The sequence below is a fragment of the Camelus dromedarius genome, chromosome 17 (genome assembly GCF_036321535.1).
Source record: "Camelus dromedarius isolate mCamDro1 chromosome 17, mCamDro1.pat, whole genome shotgun sequence".
In the NCBI taxonomy this organism is placed as follows: Eukaryota; Metazoa; Chordata; class Mammalia; order Artiodactyla; family Camelidae; genus Camelus; species Camelus dromedarius.
This window is the reverse complement of record NC_087452.1, coordinates 20,462,336-20,486,154: the sequence shown is the minus strand read 5'-3', so window position 1 is coordinate 20,486,154 and position 23,819 is coordinate 20,462,336. Positions and strand designations below refer to the sequence as shown.

At 47.3% G+C, this 23,819-nt stretch overlaps 1 protein-coding gene across 3 annotated transcripts in view; it reads right to left on the bottom strand.

The window, feature by feature from the left end:
• The window catches only part of LRIG1 (leucine rich repeats and immunoglobulin like domains 1), a 210,042-nt gene that overhangs the window by 57,476 nt on the left and 128,747 nt on the right, over nt 1–23,819 (bottom strand). For 2 of the 3 annotated variants that reach the window (XM_064496328.1, XM_031470696.2), the window contains exons 2-3: nt 17,632–17,703; nt 7,910–7,984 (exon numbers count right to left, since the gene is read on the bottom strand). In XM_064496328.1, coding sequence (XP_064352398.1) covers nt 7,910–7,984; nt 17,632–17,703 — 147 coding nt within the window. Of the gene's footprint in view, nt 1–7,909; nt 7,985–8,564; nt 8,797–17,631; nt 17,704–23,819 lie in introns of those variants that run through there. The other variant, XM_064496329.1, reaches the window with a different exon arrangement.

Below are 23,819 nucleotides of genomic sequence, written 5' to 3'. Positions count from 1 at the left end.
GCTGGAAGGAGGGACGTCCCTCCCAGACCATCCATGCTGCACCAGCTACACTGTTCCCACTGGGTCTACATTTAAAGCTTACACGGTCTTCAGAAAAAATGAGACAGAGAGGGGGGAAAAAAAGCCAAACACATAACAAAGGCCAACTCAAAGACAGACCCTACGCCACCAAGTTCCCAAAAAAGGCAGTGACCTCCGTGACCAAGTTCCTATTCCATGGGCTCGCCCCTTCCTCGGCTCCCCAGACCCCACAGCTGGTGTTCGCTTCACTTTCCCAGCAAATGATTTGCAGATGGACTGCTCATCTGGCTGCCTCACCACCCCCGCTCTCAAAGAAAGAAAAAAAAAGGAAAGAGAGAAGGAAAATGACAAGTCAGGACTGTGTGTAATTTGGCAGGCTCGCCACGGAGGCCTCAGCGACTCCTTTCCCAGCAAAAGGCTCCCTGAGACTCGGGGCAAGAGGCAGTCTACACTGCAGAACCCCTGGGAAGCTTCCGGGACAGAAAGCTGCTTTCTTTGTAAAGTGGGTGTTGAACTTCCTATTGTGAGGCTCACTGGGGGTGCCCAGCGTCTGATGAGGCTGCAGGTCTGAGAGCCAGAGGTCCTGCTCTGTCTTCCAACAGGAGCTCACTGGTCCTGCCCAACAGCCGGCCCGCTGACAAAGGGGAAAACGGGCAGGGAGCAAATCGGACTTAAAATGGAACCAGCCATGTCCAACGAGAGCTTCTCCCGGGGCTCTTCCAAGTGCCCGGCGTGTCAGCTGAGCATGGCGGGGCTCCGTCTGATGCCTACAACTGACAAGTCAATTGTAGGGGGGTAGAGAAAGGAGGTCCACGTCATGTCACTTCATCTGGGCACTGTCCCCATCTCGCACCCCATCGGTGACAGTGGTGACACATTCCCCGGCCCTTGCCTGTATGACAACTGTTTCCTCATCTTCCTCTGCAGCTAGACGCGGGTCCCTTGAGGGCAGGGACTCTGGTCCGTGGGGTGAGCTTGTTCACCCTGGGCTTCCCGTGGAGCCTGCACTGGTGCATCTCCCAGCGGCCTTGCACGTGAGCTCCTGGGCCCCAATCTGGGCTCCCTCCGCTTTCCTCTCACTTCTTGTGCCCCCTGACCACCAGGATGACAGCCTCCCCATGGCAGAAGGCCGGAAAAACAGGCGTTACGTGGGTCACAAAACCTGGAGAGCGGAGGGCAGGTGTGGGCCCCAAGTTCTGACTCCCCCATCAGGACAGACGAGTATGCCTTTGCTCACCTCTCAGATGCTCCTTTTAACTTCCACCTGGAACAAAGCAGCACCATTCAAGTCTCAGTCGCATGCAAAGATTTATCTGATAAAAGTGACTGATTATCAGCAGAAAGGTCAGTGGTGCTGAGAGCACTCCCTGCACAGAGGCAGGGCTGGGGGGTGGCGGCGGGAACACCCACAATGGAGAGCACAGCAGGTCTCCTGTTCCCTGAGTGCTCCCTGCCTCCCAGTAACTGGTGAAGATCTGATGGGGAGGCTGGCGTGATCACCAATGAATTAAGAGGAGACAAACTCACAACAGCCATGAGCCTCAAGCCTGCAGCCTCAATCAGGCAGATCTGTGCCGCCCACGCTTCCGGAGTGTCCACTGCACCCAGCACTCTCCTCTGAAGTAAATACCCTAACCAGGGCTTTGAGCTCCACCTCCCAGACAATTGCGTGTCCATGCCCCTGCCAGTGACGTGGGGTAAGTGTAACTCCTGCACTGCCCTCCAAATGCTAAGCGGCTGGGTTGGTAAGGACCCCACACGCGGCCTGTGGCCCCGCCCCACATTACTATGTAAGTTCAGGCCGTGGTTCTCAGTGGAGGGGTCCCAGCCATCAGCATCAGCATCACCTGGGAAGCTGTGAGCAAAGCAAACTCTCCAGTCACACCCCAGGCCTGCCCAATCAGAGACCGGGCTGGGGCCCAGCAAGCCTTCCAGGGGATTCTCATAACGGTCCAGTTTGAGAACCACACACTTGATGGGGCAGCCACAATCTCCCCAGGAAATAGGTGTGATGTTTTATCTGAAGGAAAAGTGAGTGCATCTCTTGAAGACACAGGAGGAGCCACAGCCCCCATTTTACATGTACTCTCCTGTTGGCTGCTTTCTGGCTGGGGCCATGGCTTCCCTCCAGGGTCTGGGAATCAAACTGGCCACAGGCAGCTCAAGAACAAGGACATTCACGCCTGAATGGGGACTTCGCAAACATTGTTCTCATTTTCTTCCTGAAGTGTCTCAGTTGTTGCTAACTCCACCATCCCGATGTCAGTGTGTCAGAAGGCTCGCAGCAAATAAGAAGCCAATGGCCCAGATAGGGTTGCCTCTTACCCCAGTGCCCAAGCTGACTGGCCTTCCTTCAGCAGCAGGGACAAACTGAGTTCTTGCTGGAGGATGCCGCTCAGACGCAGGAGGAAAGAACTGCCCACTTGCACGTTTCCTATCAATCTTGATTAAGTCTACCTTTCACCTGGTGATGAGTAGGACCTGCCAGCAAATTCCTCCCCAGGAAGATGCTCCATTACCCTGGGGAGAACGGCTACGTCCACCCCACCTGTACACACACCTACAATCCTCACAGGTCCAGCTGCCTCTCAGGATGGAAGTCTGAAGTCTGAAGTTACCACTCCGCTTCTTAAGACAAACTATGATTTCATACTTATGGGGAGAAACATCTTGGTTAAAAAAAAAAAAAAAGGATTTTAATATCAATTCTCTCTTCTGTCTGCGTGCGCGCGCGCACACACACACACACACACACACACACACAGTTTAGCAATGCCATGTGACTGTTTATTACTCAGTGTACTTTCACCTGATTATTAACAGTCTCAGCTCAGGTCCCCAAGCTGAGCCTAATTTTCTGGAGTTCGGGGCCCCCTTCTCCCTGGCTTTTGGGCTGGACTCTCAGCAAAACTAATTCGTCCCTCCAGCCCAGCTCATCACAGCCTCCCCGTGAAGCCTTGCTCTTTAATTATACTTTAATGTGAATTGATCTTCCCATTAATGAGCCTGTAAAGAAGACTGATTGGGCCACCTTTTTCCAGAGGGCCTGCTCGGCACACGGAGAGTTAAGGATTGCTTTTGATTTGACTTTCCCAGCAGATCCAGCCAAGGAGAGCTCCCTGCGTCCTTCCCTTCCCAGCCTGGGGCTCCCTCATCCCGGCCCAGTGCTCCTTCCACTTAACTTGCTTCGAGTGGGGTCACAGACAGGACACCAGGTTTCCTTCCAGCCAGGTTTTACTCTCCGGAAGTTACAATAAAGAGATGTTAACTACTCCATCCCTTCTATTTAATCAGTTTCTCTGCAGTGAAGAGGCCACAGCAAAATACACAGCTGTGTAGTTACATCCACCTCTGATATTTTCAACTTAAATTATTCATATTCTCAGTCTTTCAGGTACCTTTGCTAACATGAGAGAAAAACATTTTCCTCGAAAGGAAAAAAAAAACAAAACAAAAAACAGATTACGTTTCAGATTCCTGGTGCCAGGGGCCTGGGAGGAAGGGGCCAGTAGAAGTGATTGCTTAGGGGGAATGGGGTGTTGAGGGGTGCACAGCACTGAGAATGTACTAAAAGCTGCTGAAGGGCACACTTTAAAATAGTTATAACAGTGTTTCATGTTGTGTTAGTTTTTTTCTCAAAAAGAAAGTTTTCAGCAAAGTGTTTTTCAAGATTCAAAGTGAAAGGTATTTCAACGTGTTTTCAAATGCAACATAAACTGAAGGGTTTTAATAGCACAATTACAATGTCACAGGCAACTGCAACAAATCTTAAGCCAGACCTCCTACCCGATCCAGGCCAAAGGTAGGGGAGAAGGAGCGACCAGGAGTGGTTAAGGGACAGGGTCTAAAACACACCAACTGAGAAAGAAGTTATATGGACAAAGCCAAGGGCCTTATGGGAAACATGCTGCAGCTAATATGCATGAGACAAAGAACTGCCCTGCTTTAAAACTAAAGTTGATTTTACAGCAAGCTTTTTTACTCCTAGGACTGAAAAAGAAAACCCAACCATTTCCACTGGAACCAATCTTCTCAGCGATACAAGAGCAGTAACACCACAGGAAAAGCGGAAATTTTTCTTCCCCAGAAATGTCACTTATGCATCACACAAAATTACTGTTGCTGTGGGAATTGTAACTTGAGTTTCCTGGACTTCAAATTTAAAAAAAAAAAAAAAAACCCTCAAACGTGAAAATCTACCGGCAGATTCTGCCCCCGTTAAACAAAAGTCTGTTTTTTTTTTTTTCTAAGAACTATTTTATCAAATTTAGCTCTCTCGCTCCAACCCAATCCTATTAAAAGCTTTCCTTGATGCTTTTTTGTTATTAAGGACAAATGGCTTTGGTATTATCCTTAGAATATGATGCAAATAAAAATCCGCTCTTTGACAAATACTTTAATTGAATTAGATTCCTTTAAGCAGAAAGTATTAACCTTTTTTCCTGAATGACTCCAGGTCCTCAAACTCTCAAAAACTGTGTCTTGAGGCCCTGATAGTAAAGTCGGACTTGAGACAAACCCCTTTTCCATGCAGTCCTCCCCACTATGACCTCAGTGAAACAGGGTGCTGCCGTCCGGGGGATCAGCGCTCTGTCTTGTGAGCAAAGAACCAGGCTTACTGACACGGACTTGGGAGACAGAACACCAAACACAGAGATGGAGAGCTGACCTCAACCGGCAAACAAAATCCTGAGGCAAAAAAGTCCCTAATTACAGGTGTCTGAGCTGAAAACCACAAAGCTGCTACCTCTCCTAAAAGACAGAATGCAGCAACTGTGGTAACGGGACAGCCGCATCAGTATTTCTTTTGTGACGTTACTGCCCCAACTCTTAGTTTCCGAGTCACGGAAGGAATGTGAAAGCTGCAAGAGTTCTTGTACCATGTGTTTCAAACCCTTCATTTCAACTAATGAGAAAAAAATGGCAGTTTGTCCCAGGGCACGTCATCAGAGATACAGCTGGATACATGCCTGGTCCCCCCTATTCCTGGCACCTGCCCATAACCTTGTCCCCAGAAACTTGTCCCCGCTCCTCTAACTCACATGGCCTCAGCCATCTGGTCCCTTTCCACATTCTGATTATTTATCTCATCCTCCTCCTGCCCACAAATGAGATAATCTGGAGACTAAGGGCTCTTGATGGGAACATTTATTAAGCTCACTGACCAACCACATTTGCACACAGTGTGGCAGGAGCCTCCCACACGAGATGGCATTAAATCTTTTTGAGGTCCCACTGGGACAGCCTCAGGGCCCCCAAATGCAGGGGCACAGCAGGGACCCACTAAATGTTTGTTGAACGTGTGACATCTTTTAATGCTATGGTTCTGAAAAGCCACAAAACACACCAGCAAAACATGCTCTTCAAAGCCGGAATGGCTGGAATCATCACGTGGCTGGAGATGCCAGGCTCATCCCCCGTGCAGGTCAAGGTGAGGAAGTAGTAATGTTCAGCTGTCGCCTGCTCTGCTATTTTCTCCCCGTCCCTTGCATGATCCACTTGGGAAATATGGGAAGGCATGAAGGATGACAGCAAAATTATCTACAATCCTGCTGCCCCTATGTCATGCTGCTAGCCCAACTCTGCAGGCACTAAACCCAGGTATCTAAGACCAGGGGCCCACAGAGAAAAGGAAGATAAAGACACTTCAGTGTTTGTAGTTTTAGAGAATCACTGATCAAGCCTGATGGAGACCAGCTTCAGGCCAGAGGTGATATCCGCCAATACTAACCTGCATTTTCCAAACTGAATCAAAAGCGGGAGGGAGTCTTTTTTTTTTCTTTTCCTACTTTACATATTTTAACGCTGTCTAATGGAATAGCAGGAACAAGGCCAGCCAACCCCACTGCTCTGGGCACTTGGGCCAAGGAACAGAAATGTATTTTTAGTCACCGGAGCAAGGCGTGATTCAAAGCGCCCCAGGCCCTGGGGGCAAGCTGGGGGCCCTGCCCGCGGCTGGCTCAGGGCGGGTCCACGTCACCTGCCACACTCCTGCACCCAGTGCGGGGGTGGGGGTGGGGGGTGACGATGAAGGAGCAGCACATGGGCTCCTGTGTCCAGCTCCCGCTTCACCTCGTGATTTTGCAACTTCCAGGAACTCGGGCAGCCTCCGTTTCCTGTCTGGTAACGCAAATATGCTCTCTGTGGCCCTGGCTTCCCAACCAAGCGAGGAGCAAGAGGAGGGAACGCAGTGTTTCTCAAACTTGAGCAAGTGGGCAAATGGCCGGTGGGCCTTGTTAAGGCAGCCTGTGATCCAGTGGGGCTGCTATGAGGTCTGAGATCCTGCATTTCTAACGAGCTCGGGGCTGATATGATACTGCTGGTCCAGAAACTGTCCTTTAAATAGCGAGGAATAAAAGCATCTTCTGGTGCACTGCTCTGTGAGCACACACATCCCTCTGTGAGGGATGGATATGTCCCCAGGTGGCCCCACGTACGGGTGACTCATTTAATTCAACCAGCAATAAAACACCTTCCAGATGCCAGACACACAGGCCAAATGGACAGAATAAGCAGGTCAGATCCTTGACTGTCACCTTTGGGACGATAAGCTACCTTCATTCTCGCAATTCACAGGTATGAGAAATGATGCTCAGGTCCTGCGGCCTTAAGGGTGAGATCATGCCAAGGTCCAAGGGGCCAGGCGACAACTAAGCACCAGCCAGCAGCAGGAGCCACCATCTGTCAATCACCCACTATGGGTCATGCAGGGCACCAGGACCTTCCTGTAGATCGTACACCCCTAGAACCCCGGGCTCACTTTCCCTATGTGTACAACGGGCCAAGAACACATTCTGTAAATGAGGAACATGAGGTTCAGAGAGATGAAGCTGTCCAGAACACAGAGCTGGGCTACGATTCTAACCCCTGCTCCCCAGCCGCACAGTGCCTTGCAAAAGGTTAAGCCCAAGATCATGTTTCACAAGGACACGGCATCCTCTGAACGCTGGGCCCGTGGCCAGCAAAAATTGGAGACCTGCAAGCTACACCAGCCATTGGACGGATGACGCCTTCCCGCCAAGTCCCTGTGCTTGGCTCAGTGTCGAGAAAAGATCCGGACAGGTGCACCGAAGAGATCTAACGCCAGCAAAATCAAGAACAAATAGAATCAGGCAGGGCGGAAGTCGACAAGGAAATGCAGCATGAAGAAGGAGCTGGGGGAGTGGCCAATAAAATCTAGTCTAGAAAACTGTTGGACTCATGACTGGTTTATCTGGAAAGACCTGTGAGTGAGTTCTAAACAAGGGAGTACCTGCACCTGATGGCCACAGAAGGCGGGTAACTCATGGCGCTTAACTTAACTACCCAGCAGAGGCTCTTCACAGCTCTGCCGATGACAGTGCCCCCCACCCCCAACCCCAGGGCCCTCCTTTCTTTCTCATTCAAGTCCCTTGATACCACTTTTCATTTCCAGTGCGTTGTCTATAATGATTGATAGGTTGGGTGTTGTCTAACACTTGACCTGACAATGAATACCTTACTTTTACGTTGATTTCAGAGGCCTGAGAGCTTCTTTTTTAAGCCATGAAAGTCATGGCCACGTGGATGAGTTTGCTGTCTTGTAATTCACACAGCTTCTTGAAGTCTGACTTACTCGCCCAAATTGCAGCTTACCTGCTAGGACCAAGAACTTTAATTCTATGCAACCTCTAGGGATTAAAAAGCCATATTTTCCCCTAAGTGAGAGATGAGATAAAACTTGCAGGTTTGAATTCTCTGTACCCCACAATGGCCAGCAGGGCATTGTCACAATCATTAGCACTCCATGGAGAAAGGCCTGTTTTCACCAGCAAGCCCAGAGACACAAGTTTTCCTGCCACCAAAGGTCAGCAGGACAACAGCATGGGCTCACCACACAGCCCAGGGTCTCCCGAACGGGGCCACTTACAGAAAGAGAGAGACGATGTGAGACGAAGCAGCGCCCAGGGACGGTACAGCCATCAACTCATTGTTATTGAGGTACCTGTAGGGGCAACGAGAAGAAACGGACCATTTAGATTATTTACATTAGTGGTGTGAACTCATATACATACAAAGGAAATAAAAACCCATGCTGAGTTGGCTGCCGGAAGACTGCTATATTGTTCACGCTGAACTCAAGATACTTTAAAAGCGAGTTTTTAAGTGGGAGAGAAGTTATCCCAGGTCACAAAATCCAATCATTTACCACCCACACGGTTCGGGACTTAAACATTCAGGGGATGCTGCCCGTCTTCCAGAAACTTCCAACCTAGCTCAGAAATCAAGACTGACAGACAAGGAACCACGGAAACACACCAAGATGCATGAAGAAGAATAACAGCATCCCAGACCTTGAGGGAGAGCACTCCCTATGGGCTAGAATGGTCAGAAAAGGGTTTGGGGCGAACTATATTCAATACCTTGTAACAGCCTATAATGAAAAAGAACATGAAAAGGAATACCTATCTATCTACTTATGAATCACTATGCTGTACACCAGAAATTAACACATCACAAATCGACTATACATCATAAAAAAGAGGGGGGGGGGGGAGAAAAGGATTTAGAGGAGGAAGGCCCACCCCTCTCCTGGTTGTTCTTCACACGTCCAAGATCCGGCTCTGCCCTCACCAAACAGCGCCATGCTTGGATGCAGCACCAGAGATTCACACACGCCTGTGGGGTTCCCAGGGGCCTGGGACACGTGGGCCAGTTGCTCCAGTGCCTCATCTGTGTAACAGCAAAGAGCTGGACTTGGAGACTCCCATCTATTTGAGATTCCAGCTCCTCTGGACTCCAGTGAAGCCTCCAGACCTGTTTTCCAGGAATACATCCATATACACACACACTTTTGCATGGAGACAATTTGAAAATCCTCCCCAGACCAGAGATGCTCTCCAAGCCCCCTTCCGGTTCCAACACTCTAAATCTGTACTTCCATAGTTCGGAACTGTTAATAGAAGGGGAAGCCTGAGAACCAGAACACAGCTCGCCTGGTCCACCCCCAAAGGCTTTGCAACCCGGCCTCCTTACAAGGACATGCATTTCCAAATCTGGGAAGAGAATCCAAAATCAGATTTGCGAAGTGAGCACAAAAATCCTTAAGAAAGCCAAAGCACAGTGATCAGGCTTTTGGCCGGGTGACAGGCTGGGAAGAAATTGTATCTGAGATGCAGAATCAAGGGGATAAAGCTGGGTTATCTTATTCTCATTTTTTAAGAGACTGTGTCTTCCACAGGGCATCTTGTTATGTATGGTGTGCCGACAGCATCACTGAAATGACAGCTGTATTTGTACAAGTATACAGCTAGCATTTGCTTGAACAGAATAATCTGGTTGTCTGCCATCTTTTACAGAAATGAATAGGAAGAAAAAAAAAAAAAGGGAAAAGGCTTTGAATCATCCCATTGGCTTTCTCCAGCACCAAAGCCAGTTAGAGACGAAGCTTGCCAATTACTGGGCTGAGGGACACAGAATGTCTGTTTCAATAGCTTCATGACTGAAGCATCTGGCAGAGAGCGAACAGATCCGTATCATGTGGCAAATCCTTTCTCCACTTAATGGGCCCTTGTTTGTGTGCTCAAGTAGACAATTAATTACTTTAACAGTCTCTTATCTGACTGCCCCCTAAATCAGATTGCTTCTGCTTCACCTTTTATCTCTCCGACCCTGCTGTGATCCATCTCCCGTCTTGGTTACAGGGATGCTGAAAACCTTCCATCAGTCTAATTCCTGACTAATACCTTTTCATGGTACCGCAAACGTACGCGTTACTAGACAAGACCCTCAGATCTTAGCAGAACAAGGAAAACTAAGGTTAGGGGCCTGTTGCCAGGAAGGCAGCTTGCTTAAGAACTCATTTCTCAGACTTATTCTAAAACCCAGATGTTGGAGGTCATAATGATAACAGAAGCAGCTAACTTATTGAGGGTTTATTACATGCCAGGCACAGTCCTAAGAGCTTTTCAATATTATTAACTCATCTTTAGACCCCCTATGAGGTGGACCCCATAGCCTTCCCACTGTACCAGTGAGAAAACTGAATCATTAAGATGTTTAGTAATTTGACTAAGGTCACCAGCAGTAAGTGGCGTGGCCCTGGAGGTCTAGCCCTGAAGTCTAGGTTCTTAACCAGGAACCCTCTCTCTTTATAACCACAGCTGCAACTCTACATGTGTTATGTAACTGCGTTATTACAACTCTGAGTTGGGAACGAGGTGCTAGCACTGATCCCTAACTTAACAGGTAAGTTTTCTAAGTCGCCACCCCAGGGTGACACAAAGGGAGAGACATGGACAAGAGCTGCACCCAAGTACAACCACAAGTCAAAGGAGAGCCACAAACAGAAAGGCCAGCAGGCGGAGCTGATCATCCCTTAGGTAACATGGCAGCCATGTGTCTGCTGCTTAAGGGTCTGAATTGATTCTAAACCCCACTTAGTATGGCCTTCTCTGCAGGGGAACTTTGGCTGAATCAGCTTTGCTCTCAAACTAGGCCTACTGTGCACATGACAAACTGCTCCACCCAATTTCCTGGAATAATAAATGAACAAGGAAAGGGGGCACCCTAATAATATTCCAATCCCAACCAAAAATGCTGGAAAGAGTGGACGGTGCTGGGACCAGTGCTAAAGACAAACAGGGTATTTTTTGTCAGGAGGAGCAGCCTGGAGTCAACATGTTGAGGTGGAAATCGCAGGCTCTGATCTCAAGGGGGCTGCCTGATTTATGAGAAGGACAGTCAGGTTTGGAGAAGACCTATGAGGCTAGCTTCCTTCTCCATCGTTTCTACTTAAAAAGAACTGCTAGTAAATTTAGGTCTACTCGCTCCACGCACGGCACTGCTGGCTCTCTCTGTTCGCTCTGTCCCCTGCTGAATCGAGAACACCAACCCCAGAAGGTGACGGAGGCCCAACCTGCTGTGAGACACCACCAACTCGCCAGACTGAAATAGAGACTGGTCAAAAATAGCACAGCCAGAGCCGGGCAGGAACGGGCCCCCGGGAAGTTCAGCCCAGTCTCCACGCGTAAGGACACTGTCAGCGTTTAGGGCTGTGTTTGATGCAATCTTCTGACTGTCTGAGGCGGTGCAGACTTCCACACTTCCCACTCCACCCCCCTCCCAAATACGCTTCCATCCAAGGCCTGAAAAATTCCTTCTACAGTATCTGGCTTCTGTAACTTAACATCTCCCGATGATTCAGGACCAAGAAGTGCTCCAGAAGCATCAGAATGTAAATCATGGCCCAACCCTGCAGCTGGAAAAGGTGTGAAAAAGGCAGGTGGGGCTGCATGGACTGTCTCCCCCATCCACTCACCCATCCACAGGCAGAACCTGGAGTCAGGCCCTTACCGGCCTTCTGGGCCCCCTCAGTTCTGTGTGAAACTTCCATTTACTCAACTTGGTTAAAGAAAGTTTTTACAAAATTGCAAGATGCAAAATGTTAAAAAGGATGGTGCAGAGTGCTTAAATTACTGTGACTGTCTCAATCCAATTAGGCATCAACAGACAATGAAAATCAAACTCATGGAGTCATTTTGAGTTAAAGCGCTTTTCAGTTTTTGGGGTTTTTTGTCTTTTTAAAATTTTTGGCCATCTTTATTTATATATTGAATAGCTGACAAAGGGCACCATGAAATTTTCAAACAGCTTCAAAAAAGAACACCGGGAGCATCCATGGAAACACACGGCTCCCTTGCCCTTTCGCCTTCTGGTCCAGGAGGACGCTCCCGCTGCCTGCGACTCAAGGTGTACACGTGCTCTTCTTCCACACACATGCTTGTGCATCGCAGACTGTTCTGAACCAGCTTTTCTCTCAGTCACAGGCCTTGGAGATCCCCCTAGTCCTTTTACCCAGCGGCAGGGAGCTCCTCTGCAGGCGTGAACGGTATGAATGAATCTTATTTAGCTGACCCACTACTCACAGACACTTTGGCTGTTTCCAAAGGCAGAGAGCGGCCTTATGTAGCAGTCAAAGGTGGGCTGGGGGTTGGAAGTCAGTTCGTTTCGTTTTCGGAGCAGCAGCAAGTTGTCAGCAGCAGGTAGGAGCCCGGGTTTTGGAGTCAGGGCCACTTCACCAGTTATTAGTGACTTTAGCTGCTTGAGAACAAGGTAGACTGAATCATGAGTTTGGCCAGACATATGATACAGTTTGTAACCAGATGGCCAGATACAGCTTTTTTAATATGACATAGGATATAGTTACTTTCAGTCGACACTTATACAAACAGTACTAAGTGCCTGCGCTGTACTCTGTGCCCAGCTCTGTGCTGAGGGCTTCACGTGCCACGTCCCACTGAGTTACATGTCACCCCTTTATGGAAGGTACTATGTGATCAGCTCACCTTGTAAGAAGAAACTGAGGCCCGGTTAGGCGCAGCAGATCAAGGGTTATTCAGAGGGGATTATACAGCTTGGATTTTTAAATCGGACAGACCAGGATCCATTCAACCCAATCCTACCCCGCACCCACCGAATGGCCATCAGCATGTCACTTAACCTCACTCTACCGTAGTTTCCTGCTCCCTCAGAATGTGAATATTCCAAGCACCAACTTCACAGGGTTTTGGCAGGATCTGGCTGAAATAATTAAATCTAACAGCTTAGTAGAGAGCCAGATATATACTAAATGCTTAACAGGTGCTGGTAATTCACAGCCAAAAAGCAAGGCCTCAAATGACGCCCCCTCCTCTGTGAATTCACCCCTCCCTTAAACACACCACATGCGCGTGCATGGGAGCGTAAGCCCAGGACACAGGAGGGTGAGCCATAAATACCCAAAGGCAGGGCACACTCAGGCTTCCTCGCCGCCTTCAGGAACGTTTTAGGTCAGTGGCCCTGGACAGCACACAGCAGCACCCACATGAAGCATTCTCGCCAGGCCAGGCAGCAGTAACGCGATCCGACTGCAGGTTTTTAAAGACGACAATATAAATAGCCCCTCTTATTAATAGAGGAGCCTCGCCGTCCAGGGCCCCTGGCTGGAGGCCCTCCCTGGTGGGCTTTCCTCGGAGCTGCGGACGGTGAGGCCCATGTGGCTTGGCAGCAGCTGCACAAGTGTCCTCATGTCCTCCAGAGGCCTCCGATGGGCTGGCTTTCTCTCTCCAACTGGCCCACGATGCCCTGTGGTTCCCAGCCTCCAAAATAAAACCGCTGCTAAACCACTGCCTGCTGCTTTACCAGCCTGTGGTTCCCCTCGTACTGAGGTTTCCAAACTCGGATGGCCATGCAGGGTTTAGGAGCACTGACAGCTCCTGGGAGACCCTCAGGTCCCGAGAATTTAGAAGCAACTGTGTGTCAACTGTGATTTTTTTTTTTCTTTTCTTCAATATCCATCCCCACATCCCCACCCCTCACTCCTAACAGCCTCTCTGCCTCCACGATGTATGAGAATTTCCTTAGGGAAAGGTCTGGATCTTCATTAGTGAGAATTTCCACTACTCTGGGCACCAGAGACTTCGTCTTGTCCCTCCCACAGTGAGACCAGGGAATGGAAGCAGTCACAGTGGTAAACGGTTCAGCCTGTTGTCCCGCGAGGACTTATTTCTTAATAAGGCACCCACAGCTCACAGATACCGTGTGGTTCTGATAGCAGCAAAAGAAAAGAGAAATAACACGCAGTGGGCCCTTCCCATGTGCAAGGCCCTGGATGTCCCCTCCAATGAATAATTACTATAACATTGATAATGTGTTTAATTATTATATTATTGATGTGTTATTCTGTCCATGTTACAGAAGTGGCATTAAGTAACTTGTCCAGGGACAAAAAGGCCCAGCAAGGGGGCAGAACCAGAATTCAAACCCGTAATATTTGCTACCAAATGTGCATTCTTCCCATCCTGTATCCATAAGATGCAATTCATGTCTTTACAACTCCCACACCCAGTAAGGTCATGTTGCCACAGAGAGCTTGGGATGGGAGTTAGACTGGGGAGTGAGGTCCACTTCTCCCACTCACTAGAGGTGCAATTCCAGCCAAGTTCTCAGGCCTCAGTTCCTCCCACTGAAAAAAAGTAGAATGACAATAAGGAGCCTGGGGCTAAGCACAGTGGTGAGCGACGGTCAACACTCCTGAGCCCGCTAGCAGGAGGCAGGAGAGAAGTCACACACAACACGGAGAGAGCAGAGGACTGGGCGAGCAGCCTCCTCCTGTCTCTAAACGCACCAGGAGTTCAAAGGAGGACTGTGAGGGGAGCAAGGAGGCTGGGCTTGGGTAGTGTGGGTCTGGACAACGGGTCTGGAGGAATAAGAGGAAATAATCAGTACCCAGAAAGAGAAGACTGGTGCAGGAAGAGTGATACAAGGAGATCCAGGGCTCTCTGCCCTTGGCACATCGTCAGGTGTGAGGGCTGCAGGTTAAGAGGCAGGGTGCGGTGGTTCAGAGCAGTGCAGCTTCAGGGTTAAACCTACAGGTTTGGGAATCAAATGGCTTTAAGTTCAACTCTCGGCTTTCCCAACTGGGTAGCACGGCACAGGTTCATTTAACCTCTCTGAGCCTCCGTTTCCTCCTCTGTAAAGAGGAGAAAATGACTGGAAAGAAAATTGTTTAAATCCTACAGAGCTGGTGTCGTGATTAAATGAGGCAGTCCTCCCCAAAGGCCCAGCACCGTGTTGCGGTGAAGGCAGTGGCTTTTGTGAGTCGGGAAACCTATTTTTAAGACCCGTAACCAGCATCCCCAGTGAAGGACAGGTGCAAGTCAGATGCTCTCTGTTCTAGAATGGGTGGGGTTTAAATACCAAAAAAGCATCAAGTAGAAGGGGGATTAAAGGCCGGAGGTCAAGGGAACCAAACCTGATGAAAGCTGAAGATTGTCTGGGGAAAGAACAAACGGGAAAAGAGAACTAGAGAGAACAGCACAGGAAATGCTCAATGGAGCATCTACCACGCGCCCAATTTAGATGTGCGGGAGGGCTGTCAGTGATGCTGGAATCATAACCTCAACGTGGCCCACGGGGCCCTACAGGCTCTGGCCACACCCCCCTCCAAGCTCACCAGGCACAGTGGCCCTTGTCTTATCCCTTCCTTGGGGGCCTGTATTTGCCATCCGTCCTGTCCCCATCCTTCACATCTGCCTACTCTGATCGTCACCGTCCTGGCTATGCCAGTCCCACCGTTATCACCTTTCCAAAATCACAAAAGAAGAACATCCTCACATGGCCCCGTTCTATTCCCCCTTGACACGTACCACCAGTGAGTCCTACTGGTTTCCTTGTTCCCAGCATGTCTGTCCCCATTGTAATGCACGTTCTATGAGAGGCAAGGTTTGTTTGCAGCCCAGGATGGAGTGAGAAGGGAGCAATATTTAAGGGGCCACCAAAAATCTCAGGAGCCAGGGTAAGGAATATTTGAACGCAGTATTTTTTAAATGTAAGAGTGAGTGCAAAACAAAACTCATGATGAACAAAATACCTAAGTTTTCACACCCAGATAGGACCAGCAACAGTGCTGTGTCAAGTCTCACTGGGGCCCGAGGCAAAAGGAGAGGGGTCAGTAACGCTGATCCTGACTTCACTTAAACTTTTTATATTTTGTTCATCACGGGGTTTTTTTGCCATTCATTTTGGTATTTTAAATATTGCATTAAGATATCCTTTATCTCAAAGGCTGAGTTTTTGGAGGCCCCTTAAATTTTGCACCTGAGGCAAATGCCTCACTTACCTGACCCCAGTCGTAGCCCTGCTAGTCTGTCCTGTTCACTCCTGTATCACCAGGATCCAGAGCAGCGCCTGGCACACAGTAGGTTCTCAACGAAATGTTAAATGAAAGCTTGAATGATGCCAGAAGAAAGACCCCAGTTTTTGTTTTGTTCAAGTCTAAAACCCTTAAGCCTTGAGATTTAAAACACACAAAAGTTGAGTATCATAGCCACCAGCATTAAAGACAGCCTGGATCAGGGGAAAAGCAATGGGTTAGGAAGCAAACTGGCTCCCTGATGGACTGGGTTTACCATCTTGAGGGACTGTGATGAGCTGTAACCCTTCAAAATTCCTGTGTTGAAGTGCTAGCCTTCAGTACCTCAGAATGTGACTGTACCTGGAGACAGGGTCTTTGAAGAGGTCATATGAATGGGCCCTGATCCAACAGGACTGCCCTTTTAAGAAGAGGACATTAGGACACATGGGAGAGGCTCCAGGGAAGCGTGCATGTAAAGGAAAGGCCATGTGAAGACGAAGCAAGAAGGCGGCCGTCTACACGTCAAGGAAGAGAGGCCTCAGGGGAAACCAACTCTGCCAGGACCTTGATCTTGAATTTGCAGCCTCCAGAAATATGACAAAATAAACGTCTGTTGTGTAAGTCCCCCAGTCTCTGGCATTTTATTATGGCAAACTAACACAGTGACCCACTCCAAACTTCCCTGCCCCAACCACTGGCCTACTGACCCTACGGGAAAACGAGGGTCCTGGACAAAGTATTTCCAAGGGCCCCTTCCAACTCTGATGTCTTTTTAACTTTGGAAGTTTCAACACTTCGTAAACAGACATGGAAATCATAACCACCAATCTGGAGGATTTGAGGACAGAGGCAGGATATTTTACAAATTGTATCAGCTGATGAAATTAAATTTCCTTTAGATAAATCATCAATAATGGAATCAAAGAATAATGAACAAGGACTTTTTACTTATAATAAGTAAAATATGGAAACCACTCACTTAATACTGTCTAATAAAGGATCTGACAATAGAAGCACTGGGTGAATCATTTACGGCATATTCATGTGTCGTAGTTTTCTATAAAAATTAAGATGAGACAGTCAAAAACTTAATTTATATGGCAAAGTGTTCAAAAATGTAAGAATAAGAAAGCAGATACGAAACCATGATATATATTCAGCTTGATTCTAAAATTGTATGTGTAGAGGTATATATTCTTCATTAAGTGTTTACAAAAGTTACTAGGTCTGGTGATAATACTGGTGATTTATATATATTTCTACAGATTTCTACAGTTTCCAAATTTTCTGCAGTGGGTATGTATGTACGACTTCTGTGAAAATTTCTCTAAAGTCTCTGTAGAGTTAAAATCCTGATAATCCTAACACCCATGTTAAAAACAGAACGCTTTTACATTAAGAAGAGGAAAAAGACTGAGGCCTGATTTAAAGGAAATCGCAAGAGACAGCATGCCTAGAGCTCCCAAGGCAGCAATGCCTAGCTCCGTCTGGATACGGGAGCGAGAAAGCCAACCTTACTGTCCACTCTCCTACACCTTGTTTCCTGGGAAACAGAGGGGTGGGCGGCTGGCTCACAGGCTCATGCAAAACAGGCTGCTCGACCCCTCTGGGAACTGGGGGAAGTACCGACCAGGTGTGTTAATCCAGCTGGTCCACAAGGCTTCCCACAAGGGAGGGGACTTTCACATAGACCCACTGTGAACCGGTGACTTCCAGCAACTCCATACCTGCAGGAGCGCAGCACACCCACCACTGACCGCCCAGGAAGGAGAGAGGTGCGGCAGTGAAGGGAGCTAAGTAAGCAGGCCAGTTTGTCACCGACAGCCCGTATGGAGACGTTCCCTTTAACACGTTTAGACTGCTGGTCCAGGGGTGAGAGCGATGCTGCGATAGCAGAGGGTCTTCCCAAGGAGCTCCACACCCAGAGCTCCTCCCCACGCCCTACCCATCCACAAACCCAGGGGAAAAGCACTCACACTTCTTGTAGATTCGGCAAGTCCTCAAAACCAGCAGGATCGAGCTCAGAAAGTTTGTTGTAACTCAGGTTCCTGGTAAAAGGAGAGCAAAACACAAGAGAAAACAATTGAAGCAACATTCGGCATTATACCCCAAATTCAGGAATCGTCTGCCTGTCTCCCTGGAAAAACCCCATCCTTCTCCCTCATAATCGCCCCTATCTCATGCTCTACTTTCTGTAATCTTACTAAGAACTGAGACTTACAGATAGACCTCATCTTCACTTGGATCCATCAACAAGCCACTGTGAAAACAGGAAATCACTTGAGGCTAAATCTAAATGGATTCTCATCAATACCATTTGGCCACCTGATAATTTTTAAAGACATTCTAAGGGAAGCCAGGACTCCTACACTGTATTAGAGTGGGCTGGTCCCAGGGCCCTGGATACCGAGTCCAAGGCTATTCTAAATGGCATTTTTAAAATCAATGCTTACCAAGGCATCCAACAATATCAAGCAGTAGTAAAGGAAAAGAGGAGCAGGGGACTGACCCTTCACTGTCTAAAAATCAATGGTCCTCAACCAGGGATGACATTTGGCAAAGTGCGGAGACATTTCTGGTTGTCATAACTGCAGGGGAAGCAGGAGGGGGTTGCTCCTGGCCTCAGGTGGGTGGAGGACAAGGATCCTGCTCAACATCCCACAATGCACAGGACGGCCCTGAACAGCAGACGACTTCCCAGCCCTAAGTGTCAACAGTAGTATGCAGAGGTTGAGAAACCCTGGTCTAAACAAGAATTTAAGATTAAAAAATCACTCAGATGTATAGTCAAAGTTGAAAGGACTGTTTAGACTGTTTAGTGAGCACTGTAGAGTCTAATCATAAGGCTATAATGAAAGAGGCATTTCCACCATCAATGAGTACTTATTTCAAGGGATAATCATATAGGAGAGAAGCCATAAACACGGAAAATTATGCTGGTGTTACCCAAACGCAGTGAAAGCCTCACAGGCCAGCAGGCTTCTCAAGATGACAGCTGCCATCACAATTACTCAGAACCACATCTCTCTCCCCTTCATCCCAGACTCCTCCCTCACAGGCAGACAAGGGGCAAAGTGGTCTATGTTTGATCAGCTGAGCTTCTCGGATCACACCCCTCAACCCAGACCAGGTTAATCAATCAGGAACAGAAGCCACAGATGTGGTCCCCAGGGGCCCTGCCCTCTTACTGTGTACTGTGTTCACGCCCTGCCAGCAAAATACACCCAGTCTTGTCTATGCCGAAGGGGTTGGCTAACATTCTTCATCTCAGATGTTAATTCCATTGCCGTTACTGCCAATTAATAAGCGATACGAATCGTGAGTCTAAAGTCTGTCTCCTAAGGGGCCCAGCAACACATTAAGTGGCAACTATCTTTTAACCTTTCTCCAGAGACATTCCAATCAATACTAACCCAGAGCTGAGAGCCATTTCACTGTCAACTCAAGACATTCATCTAAATAAAAGTCAAACTACCCTTGAAATTAATGGTACATCTATGCTCAGGGCGCAGCCTGAATTAAAAGCAATTTGTCCAAGGATTATGTTACCGTAAAAATTGAAGGTGGTAATTTTTAAACTACCTATTCAAGTCAAGTGTGAGCTTGTCTGTTCTTGGAGGTATTTACAACGGGAGACACAAAAATCAACAGGTTAGACTTGGAACGGGAAATCCACAGATGGAGAGAATTCTTTCCCATCACAAAAAGGACTGGACAGATTGAAATTTTCTTTTATGGTGAGCATACTAGCATGACAAAGGGGGATGCCTCTGGGTCTATGGACACAGTTTATAATGACTGTGACATTTATACCATCATAGGTAGTGCGAGTTGCTGAGCTGAAGGAGGCATTAAAGAGAAAGACACAGAAACCACAAAAGCAAGAGCCTGGAAGGGTAAGCAAGTAATGCAGTGGTCACCTTCCAAGTAGGGAATGAGGCCAACACAGCCATGCCCATCCACTGACCTGAAAAGTGCATTTGCTCCTGTCTCCAGAAACAAGGGTGACACAGGCCAGTCCCCTCCATTTTCAAGAGAAGCTCAATCTCTGAACTTTTATATGCAATCTTTTCCATATTTTAAAAATAAACATAAACATATAAATCTATAAACACATATAGGTATACTATATATGATATATATATATATATATATATATATATATATATACACACATATATATATCATAAATATCTGCAGACCACATTTAGCCTGAGGACGACCATTTTTCAATCTCCAATCTAGGTTCAAAATGAATGACTTGCTTCTGGCTTGTTATACGTGGCCAGGGCTGAAGCTGGGGCTCACAGGCTCCAGGTCTCCATTAGTGACCAGTGGCTCCATTTTGGAACAATCTGGAATGAAACCACAGCCCTTAATTCCCACCCCACAAGGGGCCATATCCTTCAGCAACTCAGTATGAGAATAAAACCACCTTAAATCACAACACCCCTTGGTCCATCTTTCCCTGAAAAAACAGACAAAATACAGTTACATTTCAAAAGTGTTGTATGGAGGGTAGGTAATAGCTCAGTGGTCGAGTGCATGCTTAGCAAGCATGAGGTCCTGGGTTCAATTCCCCAGAAACTCCATTAAGAAAAAAAAAGAAGAAGAAAGCTAAAAAAAGAAAAAAGAACTAAAAAACACACAAATTCTGCTTTTGGATTAGGTGGCTTGAGAAAGGGGGCTTCCATAAGCTCCTTTCATCAAGAAGCCAGATGGCATCAGGACTTCACACTGAGATACCAGCAAGTGGAAATTTCAGCTCTCCCTGGGTCCACCTGGATGCAGGGACCTTTCGACTTTCAGTGAACTAGAGAAGCCATGGATCAACAAACGGAAGTGTCGGCGGACTGGCTCTGGAGAGTAATTCTCCTGACTCTCAGAGCGCCTAGGAGCAACAGACAGAAGACAGCGCTGAAGCTCCAGTCCTTGGAACAGCTCTGCTTCTGAGCGCAGTGCGGCCTCGTGTCTAAGCCTGAGAAATAAACCAGTCCTGAATTCCGGTATAAGGTACTAATCGTCAACCACTTTATCAAGAAATCGGGGAAATATTTAGTCTCCCTGACAAATAAATACAACCCGGAGTAAAATCCTCAGACATCTTCTTATTTGCTCATTTCTGGGAGACAGACTCCCAGCATGCTTATTTCTTATGGTGGTAAATATACACAACATAAAATGTCCCATCTTAACCGTTTTTAAGTGTATGGTTCAGGGGCATTAAATGTATTTTCGTTGTGCAACCATCACCACCATCCATCCCCGCCTAGAACTTGTGCATCTTTTCCAACTGAAACTCTATACCCACTAAATACTAACTTCCCACTCTGCTCTCCCCCTAGGCCTGGCCACCTGCATTCTACTTGGTGTCTGCGTGAATTTGACCATGCCAGGTACTTTGCATCAGTGCAGCCATAGAGTATCTGGCCTTCTGTGTCTGTTAATTTCACTCAGCAGAATGTCCTCAAGGTTCATCCATGTTGTAGCCTGTGTCAGTATTTCCTGTTCCTCTTTGTAGCTGAATGATATTCCATTATTCTGTTATCTGGAGATTTATATATATTATATATACATATATGAATTTCCCACTTTAACAGCTGATGGATCTCTGGGATGTTTCCATCTTTTGGTTCTTGTGAATCCTGCCGCTATGAACACCGTTTCTTTTCCTGCTATAATATAAAAATAAAGTTGTTGCTTTTTTTTTTAACCCATTGACTGCTATGCTTCCTGACAACATTCATTTCTCAACGATTAAGGAAATCCATTTACTCGGCCCAAGGACTGTGCAGAGAGGGGTACGAACTCTCATGTCAGGTCTGAAGAGCACCGCAAGAGTTAATCAGTGAGAAACCCTGAACGAGGCCTTTCCTCCAGGTAGCAGCTGACACGCACACAAGCCTAAAGCATCTCACTTATTCCTACAGACACGATCGCCCCGCACCAGGCCCGACATCTGAATGTGCCTTTGGTGGAAGGTTTCAGATTCTCCTGTCAAAACAATTCATCTGTCAGCAGGACAGATGCTGTCAAAAGCATTTCTGCACCTTTCAGGAGCGAAGCGCAGAGGGGAGAAACCTCAGGGAATTTAGTTACTGCCAATTGCAGCTTTCATGAAACAGTCTGTCAGCCATTGTCATAACACAAATTCCCCTTGTTCCTGCACAAAGGGTGCGCATATCTGCAAACAATGGAGCCTGGCCGTAGATATTCTTTCTGCTAATCTGCTGAAAGATGACTGTCCGGCCCACCATTTGCCGAACACACAAGAGGCACCTTTGCAGAGACCAGCTCAGGTTTTTGCTTCATCTGAAAAGCAAACGGTTCAACGGTGCACAACATCCTCTCTGAGCCCTCTTCCTGGCAAGAACCCCCACACCCCAACTCCACAGACTCAGAAGAGCTAAGTCTTTAAAGAGCTGAGAAACCCCCACTATTTTGTAAACCTGTGCTCTCCAGTTTGGTAGCCACTAGCCCCATGGCTACGATATTTATACTCAAACTAATTAAGATTATATAAAATTAAGAACTCAGAGTCTCAGTGGCACTAGGCAGTTTCCAAGTGTCCAACAGCCACAGATTGGACACTCAGCTACCGTACTGACTGCAAGATGCAAGGAGGGAACATTTCCATCATCCCTGAAATTGCTATTAAGCTATGTTGTCTCTAAAATCACGAGGAAATCAACAAACATTTAAAGTGAAACTTTAAAAATAAATTTGATTTTCCCAATAATTCAACAGCTTTGTTAGAAACATGGGGGGGTGCAGGGATATCAGTCCTCAACCTTCAGGCACACAAAGTTCTTTACCAACCCCAAGAGAGGAAAGGGCCTTGGAAAACTCAACCCACTAGGAAGATGCTCTTAAAAAAAAAAAAAAACCCTCTGAATGTAATTCTATAGGCTTAATCAGTATTTACATAATCTGACCAGCATCTTCCTGGATTACAACCAGGACCACATATTACAAACTTGGCAAATGCTATTCAAAGCTGGCAAACAATAATTCTTTGACTCCTTGGAGGTTGAGGGATAAAAAGTTCCGTTTACTTTTGAGTAAGCTGTGGTGAGGAAATAACCCCAACATCAGCGGACAACATAATTAGCACTTAATCCTCAAAAACAGGCCCTGCTCCTAGACCACTGACGATGTGGGCAAAATCTCTCACTGGGAAGGGCGGCGTAAAGCAGGGCTGTATTTTTCAGCGCTAATAAGAATAATAACGCATCGTGAATGGTCCCAAATCTGTGACAGGCATTCCCTAGGGAATGAGGTTTTCCCACTCAGTTTGGTTTTCAGGCCAGTCTCTCCTTCCACTACTCAACCCTGTGTGGACTCCTGAACGTCACGGGACTTTGCATATTTTAAGCTCTCAGATGTTTGCTCCCATGAAGAATACGGTCGGGAAGGAAAGTGTGAAGCACAGTTGCAGCGCCTGGGACCAGCCTAGGAACCTCTTTTCTCTCGGGAAGCTGTGGGCTCCAGCTGGGCATCTCTCCTGAGCCTCATGAGCTGTGCTGTCGGCCACCCATTAAAAAGGGAGTCACCTGTTTACGACTAAGTGGAAAAAAAAACACTCAGTCCTTTCAGATTTCAAGGGGTGCGAGTGAGGAAGAACATGCAACTTGTTCAAGTTAGTTAATCCCTTAAGCTTCTAAGGCCGTTTCAGCTGCATTTTTACCTTCTGAGGAATTATGTGCTGTACACATCAAGTTCCAATAAAATCACCACACTTCGTTCCCTGGGCCTACGTTAGAAGGTTTTATGAGAAGAGATTGCTTTTAAATCAAGAATATCAAGTGTCTTTATCTTTGTTTTTTTCCTACTGTGATGCTTTCCCCTCATTAACCAAAAGCCACAACTGAACAGCCTGATAATACACATTAAACGTGTATATTCAGAATGATAAAAACTGTATCTTAAACTGGACTCATTCCTCTGACATCCCCACCCATGAGTTCCCACTCAGAAGGTGATTCTGGACTTGCTGCTGTCTTTCCTCGGGAAGCCGATCCACCACATATTCCCTAAACTGAAGCCTGAAAAAGAAACACATTCCATAGACAATCAAATGTAAAACCACTCTTATCTCAGCTTGATCCAAACAGCTCACCTTGTAAGCCTGTGGTCATTCACACTGGAGAAAATCAGAAATGAG